This window comes from Eleutherodactylus coqui, chromosome 8, assembly GCF_035609145.1.
Source record: "Eleutherodactylus coqui strain aEleCoq1 chromosome 8, aEleCoq1.hap1, whole genome shotgun sequence".
In the NCBI taxonomy this organism is placed as follows: domain Eukaryota; kingdom Metazoa; phylum Chordata; class Amphibia; order Anura; family Eleutherodactylidae; genus Eleutherodactylus; species Eleutherodactylus coqui.
This window is the reverse complement of record NC_089844.1, coordinates 190,796,581-190,822,949: the sequence shown is the minus strand read 5'-3', so window position 1 is coordinate 190,822,949 and position 26,369 is coordinate 190,796,581. Positions and strand designations below refer to the sequence as shown.

The window sequence follows — 26,369 nt, the reverse complement described above, 5'->3', positions numbered from 1 at the left end:
GGTGGTCAGTCAGGGGGTCCTGAGCCCGGTCACCTTGTGTGCCCTCACACATCCACTGGCCCCAACACTTCGTAACAGTTTGGTCAGACGCTCCTCTCTACTGGTGGTCTGTAAGGGGCGTCCTGAGCCCGGTCACCTTGTGTGCCCTCACGCATCCACTGGCCCCAACACCTCCTAACAGTCTAGTCGGACACTCCTCTCTACTGGTGGTCTGTAGGGGGCGCCCTGAGCCCGGTCACCTTGTGTGCCCCCATCCACTGGTCCCAACACCCCCTAACAGTCTGGTCAGACGGTCCTCTCTACTAGTGGTCTGTAGGGGGTGTCCTGAGCCCAGTCACCTTGCGTGCCCCCATCCGCTGGTCCCAACACCCCCTAACAGTCTGGTCAGACGATCCTCTCTACTGGTGGTCTGTAGGGGGTGTCCTGAGCGCGGTCACCTTGCGTGCCCCCATACGCTGGTCCCAACACCTCCTATCAGTTTGGTCAGAACGGCCCAGTGGGGGACAATTCATGGATACGACCATCCAGCTTCTCCCATCCTAATAATGCGCCCCCCTCTGGTAACGGGGTGAAATTTCTTCTCTGCATTGTAGAGGCGTCTAGTGGTCAACAAGCGGAATAGGAAGTCACTACACACAAGAAGCCTCCGAGAGCCTCTTATAGGCCAAGGAGCCACTTTTAGGGCCTCCGGTGACAAGACCGATCATCTAATCACCACAACTCTCATCCATCTACATATCTGCCTGAGATGGAACTGCAGGACGGGTTTAGCAGCAGGATGACAAAAAGTGTATAAATGATAATAAATTTTGCTAACGTGCTAGAATGTATAGAATCAGCAAATCCTCCAGCTTATTATCCTGTAGTCTAATTAATAATGTATAAATTGCCTTATTAAAAGTATTCCTTTCAGCTGCATCAAAACAAAATCCAGGCTGTCTATGAGTGCTGCGCTGGCTGGATGCGGCATAATGAGCGGTGGCCAGTGACAGGACTGTGACAGCTGGAATAGATTCTGATGCTAATCATACTACACCGTTATCTGAGCTGTTTATATAAGCCCATGCTATAGCGCTTAGTGCGGACGTGATGTCATCAATTACAAGTTTTTTTTAAAGTATATCTATATTTCGGCTTTTATTCCGAAAAGGACGCTTCAGTTTGCAGCAGTTATTTTCTCACTGCTCAGACTCCGGCTGTCAGTATGCGGTTTGCCGAGATACATGGAAAAACTCCAGATAGGCGACTTCACTCATATTCACTGCCACCAACGCCACAGAACTATCTGCAGCTCTTTGCTTCACAATCACAAGCCTGGAACGGGCGCTGGCGCAGTTACGTGAGCATTTGCACTGCGTGTTTGTGCATGCATGTGCGCGCTTTACTGTATTTTTTGCCTGCACCATTCATGCACGTTTGACTGAGCAAAAAACACACAACCGCACCCCATTCACTGGAACGGGCAATTAGGGGTTTCCCCAAAATAAGCCCTAGTTACATTTCAGAAGAAAAAGAAAGTCAATAGGAATACATTACCCAGCAGGCTCAGCCCAGGTCCCCCCGCTGCTCTCCAGGGACCGACGCAGTTCCCACAGTCCTCAGCCGCCCGCACAGAGTCACTTCCTAGTTATGGGATACATAAATCCTGCCTCCCCAAAGCGATGGCTGTGATTGGTTTTTCGGGCACAGCCTTCACTTAGAGGCAGGATTCATGAATTGTGAACTGAGTCAGTTTATAAATCCTGCCCCCACAAAGCGATGGCTGCGATTGGCTGAGTAGTGTTCGAAGTACCAATCACAGCCATTGTTTAGTGTAGGCAGGATTTATGAATCCCATAACCAGGAAGTGATCATGTGTGGGCGGCCGAGGACCATGGTAATCGAGTCAGGGATCTGCAAACCAGCGGAAAGGACCTGGACCAAGCCTGCTGGGTAAGTAAAATAAGACAGTCCAAGAAACCAAGCCTAGTACCTCCTTAAAGGCAAAAATTTATAAAAGACTGTCTTATTTTCAGGAAAATACAGTCGTTTAATATGTGCTAATGCACAGGAAACTAGAGCATGCACAAGTGAAATAGACAATATAAACAAACTCTTTGAAATCAAAGCGCTGTGCAAATACGTTTATGTGACACAGGCCTTAGAGTGATAACAAATGTTCCCTCATGGGTGTGGCCTTCCTTTTTTTTTTCCACTTTTTCCTCCCCACTTTCAAAAAATCATAACTCTTTTACTTTTCTATTGACGTGGGACAGATTGTATTTTTTAGTGGTATTATGTAATGTATCCTATTATATATGGAATAACATTTCTAAATGCAGTGAAATGGTAAAAAATTATTATTTTGGCGTCTTTATGGGGGGGGGGGGGGGTATGGTGAACAAGCTGTAGCAAAAAACCAAATGATAAATTTATTCTGTGGGTCAATGTAACTATGACAATAAAAAATTCAGAATTTATATAGTTCATTTATTTTTTGCTGTGTTACTAATAATATATATATGTTTTTTTCTGTCGCTATCTTCTGATCACCATCAAAATACTAACGACAACCTGTCTGTCCCTGCATGAATGAGTAGGTTTTTATGAGGGTGTAACATGATGGTGACATCATCACAGGTCCTGTACGCACATGGCTGCTGTCAGGCTAGGTGTTCGTTAGTATTCCATAGCAACTGAGGCCGCAGAGGGTGCATATTAGCCTTTTACTCTCCAGCTCAGTATTAACAACCAATCAGGTTGAATCAGAAAACCCAAACAACCAATCAGGTTGCTGGAATTGCTCCATAGTACTGAGCTGGAGAGTAAAAGACTAATATGCACAGGGGGTTTATAGTCCCCCTGTTATCTGCACAAGGAAGCAGGACCTTGGATGATATCACTGTCATGTGATAAGAGGCGGAGCATGTAACTCCCTCACTGGCAATGAAGGACCTTTGATGACATTACCGTCATGTGATCAGGGGGCGAAGCATGCAAGTCATTCACTTGGGGTGAGCATCACCGTCATGTGATGAGGGGTGGAGCATGACAGTGATGTCATCACAGGTCCTTCATCTCCAGTGCTGTGCTGCTTCTGATCCTGTGTGTGTGTGACAAGCAAGTAGCACAGCTGTGTGACACATTGCACCACCAGAAACATAGGTACTATAATTTCCTAATAATTACTAGTCAACGACCACTTGTCCGTGAGTGAGTGAGTTACATGCCCCACTGCTGATCACATGATGGAGCCATCTTTACAGGTCTTTCATTCCAGCCATGATTTCTGCTTAGTGAGCAGCTGAGTCACTGCAGCTCTGAGCTCCGACCCTGATCACATGACAGTGGCGTTATCACAGGTCCTTCCCTATTCTGACCAACTCCAACTGTCAGTGAATTAGATGTGATGATGACATTCACTATATTATATTATAAGTGGTGCATTTTGCCACCAGAAACACTAGTACTATAAATAATACTAAGAACTAGTAACTTGTTTATACTTCAGTTGATAGGGTTGTGTAAGGGCTTGTTTTTTACAGTACATCCTGTAGTTTCCATTCCCACCATTTTGGAATATGTACAATTTTTTGATTGTTTTTTAGAAAAAAAATTTTTGGAGACAGGTGAACAAAAAAAGAGCGCAATTCTGGTGTTGTGTATTGTTTTCTGCACGTACTGTGCAGGATTAATTGTACTTTTTGTTTTCATTTTCTAACTTTTAATAACCTTTTTTAAAATAATAATAAAATACTTCATTTTCCACTTATTTTTACTCTTTTTTTAGTTTATATATATTTAACCTTCAGATTTGCAGCATATGTTATTTCTGCCGGTATTCTACTAGGTAGAAATACATGGCAGCCCTAGGGCCTTTAGGAGGCTGCCATGACAACCAAACAGCAGCTTGCAATTTCATCACGGGGGTGCAGCTCGGAACCCCCAAACTCTCATCAGAGCAATTAAATGCCACTGAAGAAATGACAGCAGCATTTAAAGGGTTGTTGCTGGTGGGTGTCAGTTGTCAAAGTTGTTTGGTCCTGGGCCGATAGTAAAAATATGGTGCAGGATTAAAGCTTCTGCTCCTGTAATCAAGTAGGAGCAGGTCGGGGCTTGGGCTGTCAGACATAGCTGCGTACCTGGAGGGCAAGAGAGAAGAGGTTATTAACAGCTCCTGCTTTCTCCTTCCCAGACTACACAGCGCTCAATGAGTGCTATGTATTAAAGAGTGAAAGTGGACGTGTTACTTTCAGTATGAGCCCCAGTGATCATGTGACCCCTCTCACAGCAGGGCTGCAGGGTCGTAGCAGCCCCTGATTAGCTCTGCTAGTGACCACTGTCACTACAGTTGATGTTTTCCCCTGTAACTGGGACTCCTATGGATGCTCCAGCTACAGAGGAAAAGTATGGAATAAAAAAAAAAGGCCAAGTGAATGACCCCCAGAGGTCTTATATGACGTCATGGGCGTCATAGATGGTAAAAAAAAATGTTACAAAAATAAGTTTAAAAAAATACAGAATAAAATAAAAATATATACGGTACATAAAAAAGGAAATGACCGACGCCGACCAAAGCAGTCGCCATATGCACCCAAACTATACAAATTATATATTGAAACGTCCAAAATAAAATGAGGAACCTATCCCCATACTTTATTTTAGTGTTAAAAAAATATATATATATATTTAGCTTTTTACCCCCAATAAAACCAAAAAGCGAGAAAAAAAGTCAGTGAAAAAAACAGCCCTATGTGTGACAGAAGAAAAAAACTCAGTCTTATTTTCAGGGAAACAGAATTTTGGCTGAGTAAGAATTTCCAGGAGTTTTGAGGACGCAGCATGATTAATCCGGATTTTTAAGGGATGCCTGAAATATAAGCCCTACTCCAACAATGAGCCTTAACTCTTTTGGAGCAAAAATTTATATAAGACCCTGTCTTATTTGGGGAAAACCGGGTCATTTTGGTAGCTGAAGAAAAATAAATAGGGCAGTAAAACCACCGCATGGGTGGTTCCCTAAACAAAGTCTCGTCCTTTAGGACCAAAACACCCAGTCCTTAAGGGTTAAAATGGATCAGGGTAAGCAGTGTATATAAATTGGTGAACTTCATATTAGTAGAGTTCCAATACCTGTAAGAGTATAATAAAAGGGTATTCCTAGGTCATTAATGGCATATCGCTAGCATATGACATCACTCGGTGACCGGTGAGCGTCCAACCTCTGGAAACCCAACAAGCAATGAATTCTCTACACATTGGTACCCCAGCCACCTGATGTCCGGGGGAAGATGGCGATGGTGCCAACAGCACTCATGCCTTTCATTCTCAGGGTCAGTGGGGGACCCCTAGCGATATGCAATCACTTTATAAGATGGTAATGCCTCTATAAGAAAATAATGGCTAAAATCTGATGCCTCTATTTGTGACATGACCATGCAAATGGCAAGTAGACATTTGTGCATAGACGTACCATCAGGGGTCACTGGGGTTGCAGTGGTGACCAGGCCCCTGTGCTTCGGGGGCCCACAGGCCATCCTCCATTATATACATACGCACATTCAATGCATTACCTGCTGGTTGCTCTGTTTGCAGCATCGCACCGATCACGCAGCAGGCAGTGTGGCCAGCCTGAGAGGAAGCAGGGAAGAATGGGGAGGAGGACGGAGGCAGTCACACGGACCAGCAGGGGGTTGAGTGCTGCCCCTGCATCCTGCTGGACAGTGTCTGCCTGTCCTGCCGCTATCACATGGAGAAGTGGTCTGGGGTATGTGTACGTGTGTGTGTGTGTATATATATATATATATATATATATATATATATATATATATATATAAACGAATCATGGCATGTCTTATTTCTTGCTGGAAGGAGGTGAGCCGCGGTGGTCACTGCAGGGGCACGGGTCGGATCTGACCTGGCCGTCTGCAGGAGGCCTATCACTGGTATAAGTTATATATCTCCCTGGATTTACTGTATATAATTTCACACTTTACACACAATTAAAAAACACATCCGAAACCCATGCAGTTATTAATAGTGTCTGCAGATTCTTAATAATGCCTGTGGTGTTTAAGTACCGGATGCAGGTTTTTTAAGTATTTTTCTTATTTGTGGTTCTAAAGTACAACAAAAACATTAAGACACCCAAGGTAGCTCGCATACGTGCGTTCAGAAAACGCAACTTGAAATTGTGGCATTTTTACCGGGAGCAGTTTTTGAATGCACGGTACAGCATTTGACAGCGCTTTTTAATGCACCCCATCATTGTGATGGGCGAGGGGGTGCGTTAAAAAACACAAACACACTAATCGCAGTGTTAGGAACACCACGTTTAAGCGCAGCTTTGAGTAACCTCATTAAAATGAATGGGAGTGTTGTACCGCGATTAGTAAGGTGCTCGGGACGCCGCCATAATAGTGGTCAAAAACGGTGTATGTGAGAGCGGCCTGCGGGGCTACAAATTAATTTTCATGTAGTGCAGGAAATGCGTCATGTTTGGAAAGATTACACCAAGGGGCAGATCATCTATGTAGCATGATCTAGGTATAGGTAGAGGGGGGCCGAGCTGGGCTTTTGCACCCGGGCCCCTGAGCCTTTAGGTACGCCCCTGCATCTGTGCCGTTCCATGCAGAGGATTCATTTGCAGGAATTACTGCAGCTGAGAGCTTTATAAGTAAATGGAAACAGCGATTGCCGCAGTGTGTGTGTTGATCTAAACTGTTTTGTGTTGTAAGTGAGTGACTTGAGATTAACCCCTAAGGACATGGCACCTTTTTTTCCCCCATTTTCATTTTTTCCTCCCCCCTTTTAAAAAACTTTTATGTATCCATAGTTTTTCGCGGTCTGAGTTGTATTTTTTAATATACCGTATAATGTACTGAAAAACCTTTAAAAAAATTCCTAGTTGTGTGAAACGGTAAAAAAAAAAAAAAGAAATTCCGCCATCTTTGAGTGCATCTTGTTCCTATGGCGTACCCAGTGCAACAAAAATGACCTAATAACTTTATTCTATGGGTCAGTACAATTACTGCGATACCCAACATACATCGGCTTGGTTTTTTTGCTGTTATTTTCTGCTGCTCTCCTCTGGCCGCAGTTACTGTTTTATTTTTCCAAGTACATAGCTGTATAGAGGACTCGTTTTGCGCGGGACGTCCTGTAGTTTCCGTTGGTACCCTTTTTTCATCCATACGACTTTTTGAACGCTTTTATAACATTTTTTCTTGAAGATGGGGTGACCAAAAAAGCACAGTTTGGGCCCCACTAATTAGAATGTACCCCATGATTGACAATGCTATCCATGCACGCAGTCCTTGACCGGCCGTCCGAGGGTGCTGCTGCTGTACGAGATGTGTGCTTGTTGTATGTTTGGAGGTCCTGGGTCTAAATGAGCAGCTTGTAACACTGAGAAGATAGAAAGGAGTTTGCTGCCCAGACACTTGTGAGGAAGATGTGGGAATGCATGGTAGTATGGAAGTGCAGCTAGCTGGGTGATAGGAGGAGGGGTAGAGGGAAGAGACCCAGGGGGCCTAGTCCTGAACTGACACACACCAACAAGTTTGTAGAGTTGGCAGATAATAAGATGTCATTTCAGGTTTAGCAGTACTACAGCATGACATGTCCTCTGCTGGCCAGGAGAAGAAGAGTGCAGAGAAGGCTAGACGGGGGCTTATAGTGGGGAAGTTACTAGGGGCCAAGAAAGGGCAATCTATCATGGAGACTGAGATAACTGAGCAATGAATTGTCTTCCTAGAGCTCAAGTTCGATGCATTGTGGATCAGGTTGACAGATTACTGGAAACGGCTGGTGAGGATGCAGTGGTCATAGGGAACACTGGCACTAATGACAAAGTTAGAGGTAGGTGGAAGGTCATAGAATGTATAGATATATCAGGGGTCAGTACAGAGATCTCTCCTATCATCTATTATACCCAGGACTGTAACAAGGGGGCGCTCTAATAACTATGTATAGATATATCAGGTGTCATTACAGAGATCTCCCATCATCTATTATACCCTGGACTGTAACAAGGGGGTGCTCTAATAACTATGTATAGATATATCAGGGGTCAGTACAGAGATCTCTCCTATCATCTATTATACCCAGGATTGTAACAAGGGGCGGTCTAATAACTGTGTATAGATATATCAGGGGACAATACAGAGATCTCTTCTATCATCTATTATACCCAGGACTGTAACAAGGGGGCGCTCTAATAACTATGTATAGATATATCAGGGGACAATACAGAGATCTCTTCCATCATCTATTATACCCAGGATTGTAACAAGGGGCGGTCTAATAACTGTGTATAGATATATCAGGGGACAATACAGAGATCTCTCCTATCATCTATTATACCCAGGACTGTAACAAGGGGGCGCTCTAATAACTATGTATAGATATAGATCGGGGACAATACAGAGATCTATCCCATCATCTATTATACCCAGGACTGTAACAAGGGGCACTCTAATAACTATGTATAGATATATCAGGGGTCAGTACAGAGATCTCTCTTATTCTCTATTATACCCAGGATTATAACAAGGGGGCGCTCTAATAACTATGTATAGATATATCAGGGGTCAGTACAGAGATCTTCCCTATCATCTAAAATACCCAGGACTGTTACAAGAGGGTGCTCTAATAACTATATATAGCTATATCGGGGTCAGTACAGAGATCTCTCCCATCATCTATTTATACCCAGGACTGTAACAAGGGGGCACTCTAATTACTATGTATAAATATATCAGGGGTCAGTACAAAGATCTCTCCCATCATCTACTATACCCAGGACTGTAACAAGGGGCACTCTAATAACTATGTATAGATATATCAGGGGATAGTGCAGAGATCTCTCCCATCATGTATTATAGCCAGGACTGTAACAAAGGGGCGCTTTAATAACTATGTATAATATATCAGGGGTCAGTACAGAGATCTGTCCCATCATCTATTATACCCAGGATGGTAACAAGGGGGCGCTCTAATAGCTATATATAAATATATCAGGGGTCAGTACAGAGATCTCTCCCATCATCTATTATACCCAGGACTTTGACTGTAATAAGAGGGTGCTCTATACGTCTAGAGGGAAAAAAGTTTCTACTCCACATAAAAGGAGGTTCTTTACTGTAAGAGCAGTGAGACTATGGAACTTTCTCCAGTGATGGCAAACTCACAAAAAAGAATTCAAGAGGAGCCTGGACACCTTTTTGAGTATAAGAATATCACATCTTATGGTTGCTAGCTTACTTTAGATGAGTTGTTGATTCACAGATTATTCTGATTGCCTAAAATGAGGATCGGGTTCTACCTCATAGGTATGTTTTGCCTTTCTGTAGATCAAGATTGCAGCATAATAGCCTGAACTGAATGGACATAACACACTATATAGGGCTTAAAAAATCCCCATGTGAATTGGGGGTGGGGATACAGTTTCTCCTTAGGGCTCATGTCCACGGGCAAAATGACATTTAAAATCCGCAGCGGATCTCCCGCGCGCGGATCCGCACCCCATAGGGATGCATTGACCACCCGCGGGTACATAAATACCCGCGGATCGTCAATAAAAGTGATTTTAAAAAAAATGGAGCATGAAAAAATCTGGACCATGCTCCATTTTCATGCGGGTCTCCCGCGGGGACGGCTCCCGCGGGCTTCTATTGAAGCCTATGGAAGCCGTCCGGATCCGCGGGAGACCTAAAATAGGAATTTAAAGCATTTACTCACCCGCAGCGGGCCGCGAAGCTCTGCGCTTCCTCACGGCTGCATCTCCCTTGCTTCGGCTCGGCGGATGTGCCCGGCGCATGCGCGCGGCACGTCGACGACGTGCCGGCGATGTGCCGCCGGCGTCAGGAATTCATCCGCCGGCCGAAAATGAAGATCCGGCCGTGAGGAACAGCTGATCTTCGCCGTCCGCTACGGAAAGGTAAATGCTTTTAAATTGCTATTTTCAGCGCTCATGTCCGCGGGGCAGGAGGGACCCGCTGCAGATTCTACATGTAGAATCTGCAGCGGATCTGATTTTCCCCGTGGACATGAGGCCTTAGGGAGAGCAACTAGGTGTGGGGAGACGTATAAAGCCTTAACTTTTAATGTTTCCGTTATATGAGGGCTTGTTCTTAATAGCATCATTTTTACGTATATACAGGGTGTTGTAGGAGTTTTCTAAAATAATGTTTTAGGGGGATCGGAGAAGCAAAATCCTGCCTTTGGATTTCTATGGTGTAAAATAGGTCACATTATTCCCCAGTCAGCACCATGCTGCCGACACCAAGTTTATATGTTTGGTTATTTTAATGTTTTGCTTTTTTTCGGACACAAAAAAAACCCTTTTTTCATTTTTTTCAGATTTGCTTTTGTGTCGCCGCATTCAGGAGCCGTAGACTTTTTATTTTCCATCTTCGGAGCGCTGTGGGAGTTGCTTTTTGCGGGATGAACTCTAGTCTTCATGTATTCAATTTTTGGGAACATCTAACATTTTGGTTGCCTTTTAGTCCATGTTTTTTCTAGAACCAAAAATCATACAATCTGCAATTCTGGGATGTTTTTTATTTTTATTTTAAACGGCATTCAGCATGCAGTGAATAATACGTTAAATTCATTCTGCCGGCCGACGAGTCCGTCCATACCAAATTTATATAATAACATTTTTCTGCCAACAGTGCTGTGAAAGGGCTTTTTTTTGCAGGATGAGTTTTCCTTTAAATGGTACTATTGTAGATCCATGCGATGTTTTGATCACTTTCTTTTCCGTTTTTTTTGTAAGACAAAATTAACTATTTCCACAGTGTTTTTGTATTTCTGTTCAAGTAAAATAACGTAGTAACTTTTTTCTCTGGGTCATTACGAGCGTAACGATACTACATGTGTGATTGTGTGAGTTTTTTTTCTACATAGTAAGGCCTCGTTCACACGAGCATGTGTTCGCGTGTACATAGGTGCGCAGAAAACCACACATCTATTTGAACCATCAGTTTCCCTATGCTGTGTTCGCATGTCCGTGCTTTACAGGCGTGCAAACGCACACACCTGCGAAAGATGGGACATGCGTGCACCGCATAGGTCCATGGTACGTGTAAATATTCCCGCGGGGAGTCCCCTCAGCACTGAACACTGTGACAGCAGTGGAAGGATCGCAATGTTCTCCCATTGAAAGCAATGGGCTGCCGGCAACCACTGCAGTGAGTTTTCGGAAAAGGGCTTTAAATATAAGCCCTTCCCTGAAAATCATCCATAGCTCGTGTAAAAAAATAAAAACTATATATTACTCACCTCTCCCCCGCTGTGGGGCTCAGCCGCATGTAGCCACTTCGTCCTCCTGAAATTTTCTGAAGCTCTTTTAGCAGGTGTGCATTTAAAATCCCTGCCTGCTAAAAGGGCTGTATCTGATTGGCTGAGCACTCATTCAATGAATGGCTGAGCACTGTCTGTGATTGGCTGAGCATTCAGCCAATCAGATACAGCTCTTACAGCAGGCAGGGATTTTAAATCCCCGCCAGCTGAAAGAGCTTCAGAGCACTGCAGGGAAACAAGTGGCTAGACGCGCCTGAGCCCCAGCAGCAGCGGAGAGGTGAGTAATTTAAAAAAAAAAATTTTTACACATGCTAGAATGATTTTCAGGGAATGGCTTATATTTCAAACCCTTCCCTGAAAAGCACTGCAGTGGTTGCCGGCAGGCCATTCCTTTCAATGGGGCAGCCAGCAGAAGCGGTGGCCCCATTGAAAGCAATGCTATAAGAAGCTTTATTCATGCGGGTTTTTGTACATATGTGGATGTGCAGTTTTGTGCGCACCTATGTACACATGAACACTTGCTCGTGTGAACGAGGCCTAAGGGGAAAAGGTGGGATTTTGATGTTTATATATTTTCTTATACTTTATTTTTGTCCCACTAGGGAACTTGAATATCAGCATCTTTTATCATATTTCTAATACAGTGCTATAGAATATTATAGCAGTGTATTACAAAGCCCATGAAGCTCAAACAGTGATCACATCGCGAGCGGCCGATGAGTGAGAGAGGGAGTCCCCTCACTCTGTCAGTATTTTACACACCATGATCACGCTGACCATGTCATGTAAAGGGTTAAAGAGTAGCTGAGCAAAGTGTAGTGGCCTAGAGTTAGTGGGGCCCCTCCATAATGTTCTATGTCTGTCTCGTACCATCGTCTTGTCAGCGTCTTGTTTGTGGCATGAATTAGATTTATGTGGATTGAATGGTTGCAGGACTGAGAGGGTTAATGTCTGGTATGTTTTGTCCTGTCTGAAAAATGTATCGTTTTTAGTGTATCGTATGTGTGTGTGTTTGCAAAGATGGAATGAAAGGAGAGAGTCGAGAGTCAGGGAGCCGAGTCTAGCAGTCGAGGAGGCTAGGAGAAGTCTGGCCACACAGATATCGAACAGATCGGTCTGTGTGTGGGGCATGGAGACTGAGTGACTTCCACATGCTCCGTCTGGACTCATTCAACCCAGGAGGCCTTGGCGCTTCAGCTGAATGCTGAGAAAAGGACCAACCGCTTTATAGCGAGAAGAAGAGTGAGAGAGAATGTGGAGAGAGAGAGAGAGTTTTGCCAGGAGAGGAATTTCACAGATAACTTGGACTATGGATTATCCGGATGCCCCAAGAATCCTCCTGGTTGCACCACTGCGACTTGCTGTTTCTGTAAAAAAAGACTGTTCATTTGGATCTAAGTTCAATAGTTTTCAGTAAATTAACAGAATTGACTGTTCCCGGCTCTTGTTCAGAAAGTTACCCTGTGTGTGGACTACTTTATTACATCTGAGAGATCCGCTACAGAGGACGGAACGGTGGCGTCACGAGTGACAACTGGACTTAATGTAACCCCTGGTTACAACCCCCGTGATCCCCCCCACCAGTAACGTGGTCGGGTCTCGAACTACCCCCAGGGAAGGAGATGGTAGAGCCACGTGGCAAAGCCTTTCTCTACTTCGATGTCTTCTCGGCTGTGGGCCCCCTCCTCAGACTCTGCAAAAGGTTTCTGCAGTCCCCGTTGTTTGAGCAGGTGTCAGGAGATTAAATAACAGCACTCAAGTTAAACTTTGCTAACTCTGTCATATACACAACAGCCTGCAATCGTCTGGCCAACCCCCAAGGGAAATGCCTTCCCTATTCTATTTTCGAAACGTTTTTGGAGAAGTTCTACAAGTGATGGTGAACAGACATTGTGACTTCTCTATCTACATCAGAAATATGGAGCATTGGCAACTACTTATGGCAATGTCTGAGTGGTTGTAACATTAAAATATATAGGCCCATACATTTTGATGTTTATGTTTTATTTCTTAGGTGGTTTATGATGCGCCGAATAAAATCTGAAAATAACCAATCAGGTAAGGCGAATACAAGACTGCATTGACTTGGTACCTGCGTACTCACAACTGAACATCAGGCCTATTTTTAAGGTCTGGTCATTTGCAGTCTAATGGGCACAGTCCCATTTTCATTTTGTATGTTTTTGTGTAAACCAAAATAAACATCTTCACTTACAAAAAAAATTGTTGACTGAAGTTATGAAAAAGCGGAAACAATAATTGTAATTAAAATGTATCTGCACATTCCTGCATTAATGACTGAACGTGGCGCTGTGTAAATAACAGAGATTGGGTTTTCTCCACATAATTTCTTACAATCTTTCATCATCTATTTTTAAACACCGCTTTCAAATGAAGAAGCGAAGCAGACGAGCGGCGGGCGGGCGAGATGACTTCTGAAATAAATATCACAGCAGATTTGCATTTAATAAAGAATTGTGACAAGAGAAACAAAGTGCCATTTGAAGGCAATTTGGCTTAATTATTTTTTTAATTGGCTTCCTCTGTACTGGATTCTCAGTTCTTGAAATAATCATGCAAGCGATCAAGCTCCAGTTCTGTGTTTTCAGCATTTTACGACGGTACGAGGATCATTACTCCCCGCGAGCACAGAGATTATTGTTTAACTGGAAATACGAATAGAATGATCTGGAATCCTCGTCACTCACCTCCCAGTAGTACCGCAGCTGGCTCAACCACTCAAAGTCATTTCCATCACTAACGTGTTTATTAACGAGAGCTGCCAGAACATCCCTGGCATGGACGTCCAGGACCACCAGGGCCCCCAGAGTCACGCGGTTCTGCTTCGATAATGTCCCACGCACCAGAGTGACGATATCATCAATCTGTTTATTGTTTTGTTCCAGGTAATCTTCAAGTGCCTAAAGACATTGGGGAATAACCAGAATGGGATGTTACAGCATGTCATTGTATTAGACGTGTTCCCACCACAGTAAGTGGGGATAACTTGCTGATGAATGGGGGTCTGGCCGTTGGTACCCCACCAATGCCAAGAATACAACCCTGGTGTGTCCTGAAGTGTGAAGGCACAACACTCTAAGCTAAGGCTAAGGCCTCGTGTCCACCGGCAGATCGGAGCCCACAGAGGTATCCAACCCTGCCTGCGGCCGAGGACACTGCGTACCTGCCCGGGTCTTCTACTTTCTTCACTGCAGATGTGTGCAGAAGTGCCGGCCGCCACGCCGCCGCACATGCGCAGTGGATTTTTTTATTTTTTTTTTAAACTTCTGCTTTCCCGCGAAATCCGCGGCCCATCCACAATTTGAATGGAGCTTGCTGCAATATGTCTTCCTGTCCAAAACATCCGCAGAACGAATCTGCATGCTTTAATTCATGTGGGGACGCCTATGCTTCCCAATGGGCGGCTTGATTTGCAGGTGACCTGTACGGATTCTGCAAATCAGATCCGACCATTGGGCCTTAAGGTCCAAGGTGTGGTAGTGAAAGCACTTCTCCTGAAGCACGTCTTTCCTCCCGGTCTCCTTGTCACATACAGGACTTCTGACACATCCAAATACCTTTTGGAATCGTGTTACCCCCTCACTAACGGCCCGTGCCCGGTCGGTGACCCCTGCATCCCCTTCCGGATCTGTCTTGCAGATGTGCCGGGCAGCACATGCACAATACAAACTATGACGTGCCATCGCTATGTGATGGCGTGGATTCTGCAGCCCGTCTGTAGTGTCAGCTGCAGATAGGCCGTGGATCGGACGCCTTCCATTTTCAATGGAGGCTGCCTGCGCGTCATCTGCGCCAAAATAGAACATGATGCGATTTTCCCACTGTGAGCGGAAAATCACAATTGATTTCCGCTCATGGATAGGGAAAAGCAATTTTCTATAGCATGTTACGGGCGGTATTTGCTGCGGAATCCGGAGGCGGACACCCATGTGCGTTGGGCCGCACTATCCTCCAGTTTTATCCTTCTTCCTCCATGACAGCTAATATACTGGGAGAAGTTTAACATCTGGGGAATTTGTGATGCCTTCTCTAGATCAAAGATGCAACACATGTATCAAATGTTGCATCTTGAGCCATGTCTAGAGATGTGTAGTGTCCCTTGTACATCACCCAGCTACTGCACTGGGATTATGCAAAAATTCTACCACTTTTTAAAAAGTTGCATATCACTAATGCCTCGTAGGCCGCGCTCACACGGAGCAGACATATCTGCAGCGTTTCTGTGGGTAAAAAAATAAAATCTGTGCCGACTGCTGTGGATTAGTCGCATCTGATGCTGTAGATGATTATCTGCGTATGCTTCATGCTGCAGATTGTTGCTTCAACCTGCTATCCGAACGCCCGGCTACTCTGACAGATTTCGGCCACTCCATTGAAGTCTACGGCAGAAATCAACAAGTTTCTTTACTAAACTAAAATAGACATGCTTCGGGCTTTAGTTCCACACTGATGGAGCGCAGAGGTTTTTCTCTACCATGGAAACAAGTTTTTGAAACTCTCATCTACATTGCTGATGATGCAAATATTCTATGTGGACAATCCTCAGTGAATCTGCTCTGTGTGAGCATGTGATAGACATGATGATTATTTATAAAATGTCTATCGTTTAATATAACCCAAATGTATTTTGCTATTGTAATGACTTTTAGCTCAGGAGTTTAAAGGACACACACACAATCTAATCATAGTATTTGCTAGACAATGGATGTCTGATCTAATGTTAGTTAAGTACATAGAAGTTACACAAGTTGCACAACCAGCTTCTAAGAGTTAAGGGCCATAGTCTCTGTGTATATCCTTATATCCTGTGTTTAATACTGAGTGTTTGTCTAGCCCCCTTCCACTCCTCATCCTGAAGCTAGGTAAACAATGAGTCATCACTACACGGAGATGACTTCAGCTAGAGGACGAAGTCCATACCACCTCAACACTTGGAGGGGGTGGGCAGAGAGGTGGGGGATTCTGTATGATCCGACAAATGAGAATCTTATATGTTACTGATGTAATCTGTTGCACGCCCATTGAAGGGCGGTTGTCATGTGTTATAATAAAAAGCCTGAGCCTCTACACATGGTAGAGACTCTCTCCCGGTTTTAGACCAGCATTTGTGTCTGATTCTGGTTCGATGATGTGTGCACACGACACTCAATTCGGAAAGCGACAAAATACCCCAAAGCCTGCTGGAGAAATCATAATCCAGCACAATTGGCGTCTCCTGGGTGGACCGAGTTAAGAGATTTTGATTTCTTTCATTCTGGAAAAATACAGAGATCGGCAGACGGCACGCAGAACTCAGGGGCCCGAAAATCTACAGAACACGGTAAGATTGCTTTATGTAAATCTACCGATGTGATCTGGGTTCTGACTGCTTTTCTGCCTGTTCCTGATCCAGAGTGATAAATCAATGAAAGGCAGGTAATATAGTTCTTTCTTACTCGGAAAAAAGACCACCGTTTTAACCTGCTCAAGGGGTATTTTGTATGCTGTGTATATTATGTCTGAGACGGTTAAAAATTGTGTATACAAGACCAAGAGATAAATTCTGTGAGGGTTAATGTGTCGGGAGGGCGGACTCGGCTGTTTAAGTCTGAGGGAACACGCCAGTGACACGTGCTCCTAGGTAAAACTAGTGTGAGGTTAGGAAGATTTATGATACGTATACTTAACTTTATGATTGAGCGTGTTATGTTCTCATATGTGGAAAGGTATATACTGTGAAGTATAGCCGTGCTTTGTGACGGCTGATTTCTCCAGAATATTATTGAGGTTTTGGTCATTGAAAATAATCGTCAGTCTCTGTGTATAGCTAAATGTCCTGTCTAGGACGTGTACAGGAAGTGCTCTTCGGGATTGCTAGTAGACCTTGGGTTGAAATAAAGGTTGATGAGATATATATATACCTTGAGCCGTTGTGGGTATTCTCCAGTAATCCCGTCTGTCTGGTATTATAGAAAGAATGTGCAGTGTTTATTGTTGGGGGGAGGGCTGCTGATAAGAGTGAGCTGAAAGCTTTTTCCAATTAACCCTTTCTGTTTACTTTGTCGTTCCCTGTGTTTTGTAGAATTAATGTGCATTATAATTCTGAGTGGGAAAGAGGTTATATGGAAAGGATTTGAAGAAAGCAGATTTTACAAGAGAAACACTATTGTGTCCAGAAACTTTGAATAGAATAGAATAAGCAGGTAGCATAAAGTTGAGCAGATTGAGAAGGTTCAGGCATAGACGCAGGTTGTTTAGAGAATGGGGAGCAAAGTGAGCAAGGACAAAGGTCATAGAGCTTGTGATTTGGTTACTGAACAATGGGAAAGGATCAGGAAAAGTTGCAGAAAGAAATGCCAGGTTATAGACAGATAAGATAGACTGTAGAAAGTTTTCAGAAGATGAGCAGGAAGCCTAGCAGAAAGAAATGTGTTTTTAGATTGCTAGAAGGAGGTATAACATAGTTGAGAGATTGAAGAGGGGAAAGCATGTAGGGGGGTATGTGTATTGCTTATGAACAATGTAATGTCTTTGTGTTGACTGCGGCCCCTCCCTGTAATGGCGGCCGTGCTTGCAATGTTTACAATCCAACATAGTGTGACTCTGCAGTAAATGTAGTGAGGCCTGCCCCCACCCTGAAGTTACTTCCCCCCATGTGCTCACTTTCAGGGTGTGTGATGTTACTTCCGGTCCCTCCCCATCCGGGACAGGACCTGGCCCCGCCCCTTCCTCCTCCAGCAGCCATCTTGCCTCACCTGGAAGTGCTGCTGCCCCTGGCCCCGCCCGTTCCTCCGGCAGCCATTTTGCCTCACTTGGGAGATTTGTAGCCCCGCCCCTTTCTGCCTCTGGCGGCCATTTTGCTGCGTTTGGGAAGCCTATATTTCCCAATGCCACTGTATCCAGTGCTAACATCATGATTGTCTGAACAAAGGTTTTGTTTGACCAGACTTTGTTACGCTCCAAGATGTGGCCACTTTGGATGTGTGATAAGTTCAGGGAAACAAACCTTTGTGGAGATGCAGCTTGGGACATAGTAGATGACTAAGCTGGTTTATAGTGCATGGAAGATTGGAGTTGATGCATGGGGGGCAGAGGCCGGGAATACATGACAGGGGACGCTCTCTCATGTTCCCAGGGGCTCTGTTTTCCACTGCCCGCTTCTCCAATGGATACTCAGACAGATGATGTTATGGAAGGCTCCTACAGATGGAATAATTTCACTATAGTCACCCAGCAAACTTTTTCATGCAATTTGGTGAAGTAATTTTACTTTTTATGTGAAGAAAGAGGGACTGAATTGCTCAGAGTAGGATGTTAATTCATCCGTATTCTTTAGTTTTTCTTTAAGTCTTTTGTATATTCTAGTGTCAGTTTACACTGAAGCTATAATTATATTCCGACAGGAGAGTAAAAGCTAAACGCTGGCCATACCCTGAAATACTATTACACTGGGTGACGTAAAATTTTACTTGTGTTGCGCCCCCTTGTGTTAAAAAATGCTAACTGCGACCTGAAATTAAAAAAAAAATTTTTTTTAAGGAGATTTTCGCTCAGACTTCGCTGCATACAATGTCACCTTGACCTACAAAGTGCTTGTTTTTGTGCCTCTTGGTTTACTAGTTTGAACGCAATGACTCTTTTTCCATTGAGTATTGCGGTTCAAAAGGGGGGAGGCATAGGTGATCTGGGTCATAGATGATCTAGGTGTTGTAGATCAGCTATTGGGTTTGAAAAAAAATAAATAAATGATTTTGTGCTACAAGATTCCGAGCCATGTGAAATAGAACATCAGAACGATTATTTAGTACTAATTCAGTAAGAAACTGCAGATATGCAAACAGTTATCAGAACCTCTGTTGATAATGCATATGTTGAGCTTTTTGCAGATGGTACCAGGGTGAGGACTGATGACTCCACATCGGATATGCAGTGGTCACACAACAAGATGTCCTAGAAGCAGAAGCTCTGCCTCCGCATGTCACAGTACAATAAGCGGAATGGAAGGCCCTCACTGAGGCGTGTAGAGTGGCGAGAGGTAAGACCGGCAATCCTTTACACTGACTCCTGGTATGCATTTGGCATAGCTCATGATTACGGCCCAATATGGAAGGCCAGACAGTTTTTTACCTTAGCAGGACAACCAATTGAGAATGGTGCAACGGTACAGAGTCGCATGGAGGCCCTACTTCTACCTGACAAAGTTGAGAGTTCGCACCGATTCCTACACTGGAGAGGCGAGAGACGACACACTCGCTGACAGCGCAGCAAAAGCAGCGGCCCTCAAGCCGTGGAAGAAAGAAGAAAGATACTGACAGCATGAGTCAGTGGTAAAAAAAACTTTGGACATTGACAAAACTTTGGACTTTGATATGCTAAAGACTTTTACAGTTACCAGCCAGCAAGGAAGGAAAGAATAAATGGACTAATATGGGAGCAGCAGAAACAGGACAGCGTGTGGTGAACAGTCAACAGCACTTGCCCACCACAGTTCCTGTATCCCATGATGGCCCAGCTGATGGACGCAAAGACCCACCTAGTAAAGCAGTAATGACGACGACGCTTGAAAGAGGTTGGGCGACTTCTAGGTTCTCTGTAGCTGCTGCATCATTTGTCCGGTTTAGCATGATCTATGCCATGGGTAAGTCAGGGCAGAAGTAAATTTGCCACATCACACTTGCCGGGACCACTCTACCCATTTCAGGGATTGCAAATTGACTACGTTCAGCTCCCACTTGTTGGGAAGTATGACTACGTGCTTGTTGTTGTTGATGTCTTTGCAGGTTGGAGGCCGACCCTGTTACCAAGGTAAACAAGTAGGTAACCGCAAAGAAGCTCATGAACGAGGTAAACTGTGAATATGGGGTACCAGAGGTGATTCAGAGTCAGACAGAGGTATAAAACTTCGCAGGTGAATGTAACATGTCATGTCTGCTCTGGGTGTATCCCAGGCCTTTTACATACTCTACCATCTTTAGAGTAGTGGAAAGGTGGAGAGACGTAGTGGCACGCTAAAAAGTAAGATACTTAAAAAATGACGCCACTTTGGAAAGACTGTCCTCCAATAGCCTTATACAGTGTTAGATATGAACCCAGGGGGGATTATACATTGTCTCCCTACGAGATTGTTTGGGCTAGCCCCAAGGCTAGGTCGTTACTATCCTCAGTGGTTACAATTACAATCTGATGTGTTGACTGAGTATGTGATTTCCGTTGTTAAAGAACTAACCAAAGCCTATGCACAGGTGTTCTCTTCCAGACTCAGAGGCAGACACTGGGACACATATCTTGCAGCCTGGGGATTGGGTGTGCGTCAAGAAGTTCCCCAGGAAGCACCCTCCTGAGCCCCGATTTGATGGCCCCTACCAGGTGCTTCTGACTACTGCCACAGCTGTGAAACTAGCCGAAAGACTTACATGGATCCATGCTTCATACTGTAAGAAAGCTTCAGATCCGGGAGACCAGTCTTAGTTGTGCCAAAGACGTTACTCTGGTTAGGGCTAGTGAGAGAGGAAGGTAGCAACTGGAATCCTTAGTCGGAAGAATATGGGGGTATGGTTACCTTCTAGTATAACTCGTCCAATGCTCAAGTAGCTGCATATTCCTTCGACTATTGTACTGTGGTCCCGTGTCTAGGCGCAAGATCCCACCGCAGGCCAGATTTAGCTCAGTCCAGCTGGTTATATGACTTATATACCCGGGGAATACAATATGTTTGCGCCACTGATAACGTCTGGGGAGAAGACTGCCGTTATTGGGGATTAGTGGGATGGAACGCAGGAACAGACTAGTCCTATAAACCGCGAAGTGCCTTAAATAAGAAAAATAAGAGCGGGGAAATCCCTAATTAGTCGTATAACCCTCCTTGAGAATAATAAGGACAGCAGGTATTGGAAGGCTGAACTTAGTATGCTGCTTGGTTTTAATGCGGTTGTTACACTAACCATGGAAGATCCAAGCCCGGGGGACGGGGAGACTTATAGTCTGGGGACATACCGGTACGGGAGGATAGATCCCTTAGGGAAGTTTAAAATAAGGGATATGGTAGATGCAGCCGAATGGAAGCCTTCACTTAGTCCCGTGCCCATAATTAACCCCCTCCGCCGTAAGATAAAGACCTTGACGAACATGATGATCATAGCCGACCCTACCTTTTGAGGACACCTTGACAGTAGCGACTGGCTACTCTGACCAGAATCTCTGGTTGGAGTTGATGAGGTACAATGCTAACAGGAGCAACAAGTCTAACTGTTGCGTGTGCGGTAGTGCCCGACCACACTCGGGGATGGTCCCCCTAAATCTCCCGGTAGATGCTGAAGAGTGGTTTATTAGTCTCTTCACGAACATTTCCGCTAATTACACTGTCCGTGAGAAATGGAAGAAGGAATACTCTATAACTACTTAAGTGTTTTGCACCGGAGAGAGTATTACTGACTACCCTGGAAACTACACCTGCCAGGCAAATAGGCAGGGTGGAGGGAGATTTTTGGGGAACTCGCCAACGGGTATTGCTCCTCCTACAGTATGATAGGAGGGGAATAGATGCAGAATCAGGTCCAGTCCTTAGGAGACGTTTACTGGCTTTGTGGAGACATGAGGTAGAGGACCCACCTGGAGGGTAATTGGACAGGGGAGTGTGCCTTAGTAAAGCCCTTATGCTCCTCCACATCCTGTCAGACACCAACGTTTCCCTTGTTTGAAAAAGATGAAGAGCCAGTTCCGATAATGCCAAACACATACGCTACCAAAGAAAAAGGAGAAATGTACTAGTACTGTGCCTGCCCCGATCTCCTAAGATGGATTGTCAGTGGAATTCCCATTTGCCTAGGGATAGTGCAGAAGACCTTAGGTTCCGGCGAGGGCACACCCTGTGGGGTGTTAACTTGTACAGATAGAGGGTATGGATGCCCGGAAATGAGCCCAGGGAATCCATGGCCTCCCTCTGAGGTAAGGTAGGGATCCCCCCCCCTCCTAGGAGTAGGGACTTACGGGCAGTGGGAAAGCCCTGACGCAAGGGTGAGGCGACTTGGACGTGTTCACCATTAGGACTATCTCCAGGAGGGACACTGGTGTGGGTGAAGATTAGGGAGTCCCACGCCGTGCGTACCTGTGTACGCTACTAGTATTGTAACATTATGCTAGAGCGAGAAGAGAGACCCCTGGTGGTAGTTTTGATCTACACGTATACATTGACATCATAGGATAGCCAAGGGGGGTACCTGACGAGTTTTAAAAATTAGAGACCAAGTTAAAACTAGATTCGAGTCCATTTTCCTGATCATTAGGGTAAATAAACGTTGACTGGATTAATTATGTTTATTATAATTAGCAGTGGTTTATAAATTATACTAGAGACGCCTTATAGGGACTAGTCGACCAATAGGACCTACCTCGACTATGACTTTTTTAAAAATAGAATGGCCTTAGAGACGACTTTAGCTAAAAAGGGGAGTGTCTGAAAGATGATAGGGGAGACTTGTCATACCTACATCCTAGACGACACGTGACCCGCGGGTAAAGACGCAGTTGCTATTAAGAAGCTGACCACACTAACTAAAAAGAGCCAACTTTTGGGACCAGCACTCGCCATGGATGAGCGGGTGGTAAAGGATCCTGGCACAGACGGGCGTCGCTGTTGTATGTGAACTGATGGTTACCTTTTCTGTTCTAGTCTGCTGTGTTATCCCCTGTGTCAGAGAGACCTGTGAAACTGATGCTGGAAAAGCCGCTCCCACCATGAGTTTGCTGAATGCATCCCCAGAAGGAGTGGACAAGTCCTACACCCCCTTGAAGACCCTAAAACGAACCTTCAACGCGCTCCGGTTATAGGCTCATGCGCAGAAGACTGTGAAAATTAGATAAAGAATTAGAGGATAGACATTTTAAGGGGGGATTGTGATAGACATGATGATTATTTATAAAATGTCTATCGTTTAATATAACCCAAATGTATTTTGCTATTGTAATGACTTTTAGCTCAGGAGTTTAAAGGACACACACACAATCTAATCATAGTATTTGCTAGACAATGGATGTCTGATCTAATGTTAGTTAAGTACATAGAAGTTACACAAGTTGCACAACCAGCTTCTAAGAGTTAAGGGCCATAGTCTCTGTGTATATCCTTATATCCTGTGTTTAATACTGAGTGTTTGTCTAGCCCCCTTCCACTCCTCATCCTGAAGCTAGGTAAACAATGAGTCATCACTACACGGAGATGACTTCAGCTAGAGGACGAAGTCCATACCACCTCAACACTTGGAGGGGGTGGGCAGAGAGGTGGGGGATTCTGTATGATCCGACAAATGAGAATCTTATATGTTACTGATGTAATCTGTTGCACGCCCATTGAAGGGCGGTTGTCATGTGTTATAATAAAAAGCCTGAGCCTCTACACATGGTAGAGACTCTCTCCCGGTTTTAGACCAGCATTTGTGTCTGATTCTGGTTCGATGATGTGTGCACACGACACTCAATTCGGAAAGCGACAAAATACCCCAAAGCCTGCTGGAGAAATCATAATCCAGCACAATCATGGCTCACCTCCCTAAGGAGAAAAGAGAGCGTTTCTGACCCATGGCTTAAGGAAACCAATGTTTTTTTTTGCCTCCCTGCGCCCCCCTAACAGCACCCGGACGTAGTTTATGGTGTTGTGGAGACGGCACAGATTCCCCAATATAAAAAAGACTTCTAGAAGGACATTGGGGAAATGTTGTCACACGTACCTTCTGGCCTTTCTCTATAGACAGCTGCACACAGTTCGTCCAGAAGCATTGGGATGTACACAAGACCGTTTGCCCCGGCCATTCCCTTACCCAATCAGTGCGTTGTGTTTTTGGATAGGCTTCAATAGCTTCACCGATCACCTTAAAGACAGATTTGTTTGATAACAATGTGTTTGTCAGCGCATTCTTCAATGTCATCAGCTAGGCACGGTATTCTGTTCATTACTTGATATCTGCTGCAGGACAATCAGGGGGAATCCAAACATGTGAAGTAGCTGCAGGGCGCTGCTGTGAAGTAGCTGCAGGGCGCGGCTGTGAAGTAGCTGCAGGGCGCGGCTGTGAAGTAGCTGCAGGGCGCGGCTGTGAAGTAGCTGCAGGGCGCGGCTGTGAAGTAGCTGCAGGGCGCGGCTGTGAAGTAGCTGCAGGGCGCGGCTGTGAAGTAGCTGCAGGGCGCGGCTGTGAAGTAGCTGCAGGGCGCGGCTGTGAAGTAGCTGCAGGGCGCGGCTGTGAAGTAGCTGCAGGGCGCGGCTGTGAAGTGCCTGCAGGGCGCGGCTGTGAAGTGCCTGCAGGGCGCGGCTGTGAAGTAGCTGCAGGGCGCGGCTGTGAAGTAGCTGCAGGGCGCGGCTGTAAAGTAGCTGCAGGGCGCGGCTGTAAAGTAGCTGCAGGGCGCGGCTGTAAAGTAGCTGCAGGGCGCGGCTGTAAAGTAGCTGCAGGGCGCGGCTGTAAAGTAGCTGCAGGGCGCGGCTGTAAAGTAGCTGCAGGGCGCGGCTGTAAAGTAGCTGCAGGGCGCGGCTGTAAAGTAGCTGCAGGGCGCGGCTGTAAAGTAGCTGCAGGGCGCGGCTGTGAAGTGCCTGCAGGGCGCGGCTGTGAAGTGCCTGCAGGGCGCGGCTGTGAAGTGCCTGCAGGGCGCGGCTGTGAAGTAGCTGCAGGGCGCGGCTGTGAAGTAGCTGCAGGGCGCGGCTGTGAAGTAGCTGCAGGGCGCGGCTGTGAAGTAGCTGCAGGGCGCGGCTGTGAAGTAGCTGCAGGGCGCGGCTGTGAAGTAGCTGCAGGGCGCGGCTGTGAAGCAGCTGCAGGGCGCGGCTGTGAAGCAGCTGCAGGGCGCGGCTGTGAAGCAGCTGCAGGGCGCGGCTGTGAAGCAGCTGCAGGGCGCGGCTGTGAAGTACCTGCAGGGCGCGGCTCGTTCTAAACACATTGCATAGCTTTTTAGTAATCCTGAGTTACACCCAGTTTTAATGCAGAGCTGCAATCACAATTCTGCTGATTGTAATTGGACAAAGCTAATAATAAAAACACAGCTGATGCCCCTTTAGATGAGCCAATTCTCTTTGAAGGAACGGGCAAGTGAGATACGTCACCGCTAACCCTTTGGCACTCGTACGGCAGATCATCGCTGAGAATCGCTCCACTCTCCTACGTAAACACAAAGCGGGGGTGTTTAAACGTAACGAGAAGTGAGCGATCCAACAAGGACTTGTAGTCCTGCTGAAATTGAACAGCGAATAACAAGTGCACGATTCTCTTTTGTCGCGTGGTCGCTGATTATCAGTCACTTTCACTCAGTGTAGTAACTTCTGTTTGAGCGCTGATCGTTCCATCTGAGCGCAGCACGACAGCTGAGCTCCAGGAATGTGAGGGACATCAGATAATTGTAGAAGTGCCTCATGTAAAGAAACTGCTTTTTGCTTTCCACATACTGTAGCTGGGGCTTATTTCCAGGGTAGGTCTTACTTTTGGAGAACCCCGGTATATGACTGTAAGGGTATGTTCACATGGCAGAATCACTATGGGAGTTTTTGCAGCAATTTCCGCCTCAGAAAACCGTGTTAAAATGTGTGGCTTTCAGCCCCGGTTTTGGTCCGCATACAAACGATTTGCCTTCTCATTGGGTAAAATCCGCCTGCTGACATCTGATCTGGAGAATTGTGCTTCTGCATCAAGAAGTAAGGCTTCCTCTTTGGAATCCCGCACATTATTGCTCATTCACAGGGTGAATCCCACGGTGTGAACGTGCCCTGATAGTTGTTTAGGGCATGCCCGCACGTTGCAGATCTCGTGTAGGTCTACACCAAAAACCTGCACCAAAATCCATTCCATTGGGTGTGGACTTTGATGTTTTGTGCGGCAGACTTCACCCCTTTAATTTAAGGGGTGCATTCTGCTGCGACTCTACACTAGCTGGAGTTGATGCGGTTGGTGTGGATTGTCCGCTGTGTATAACCATACCGTACAGGCGGCTCCTGGGACCGGGCCTGGGGATGGGATGATGTCCTGTGGACCAGTAAATGTCAGAGCTGCAAACTTTTTTTTCTGGACAACTTATTAGAAAAATCATGGGCAACCAACAGTTTTTTATGGATAAGT

At 45.4% G+C, this 26,369-nt stretch overlaps 1 protein-coding gene across 1 annotated transcript in view; it reads right to left on the bottom strand.

The window, feature by feature from the left end:
- DNAH7 (dynein axonemal heavy chain 7) overlaps positions 1-26,369 on the bottom strand; it is a 499,785-nt gene that overhangs the window by 286,909 nt on the left and 186,507 nt on the right. Inside the window, exons 21-22 of the mRNA XM_066577151.1 lie at positions 24,009-24,149; positions 13,995-14,207 (exon numbers count right to left, since the gene is read on the bottom strand). Of these exons, the coding sequence (XP_066433248.1) occupies positions 13,995-14,207; positions 24,009-24,149 (354 nt within the window). The remainder of the gene's footprint in view (positions 1-13,994; positions 14,208-24,008; positions 24,150-26,369) is intronic.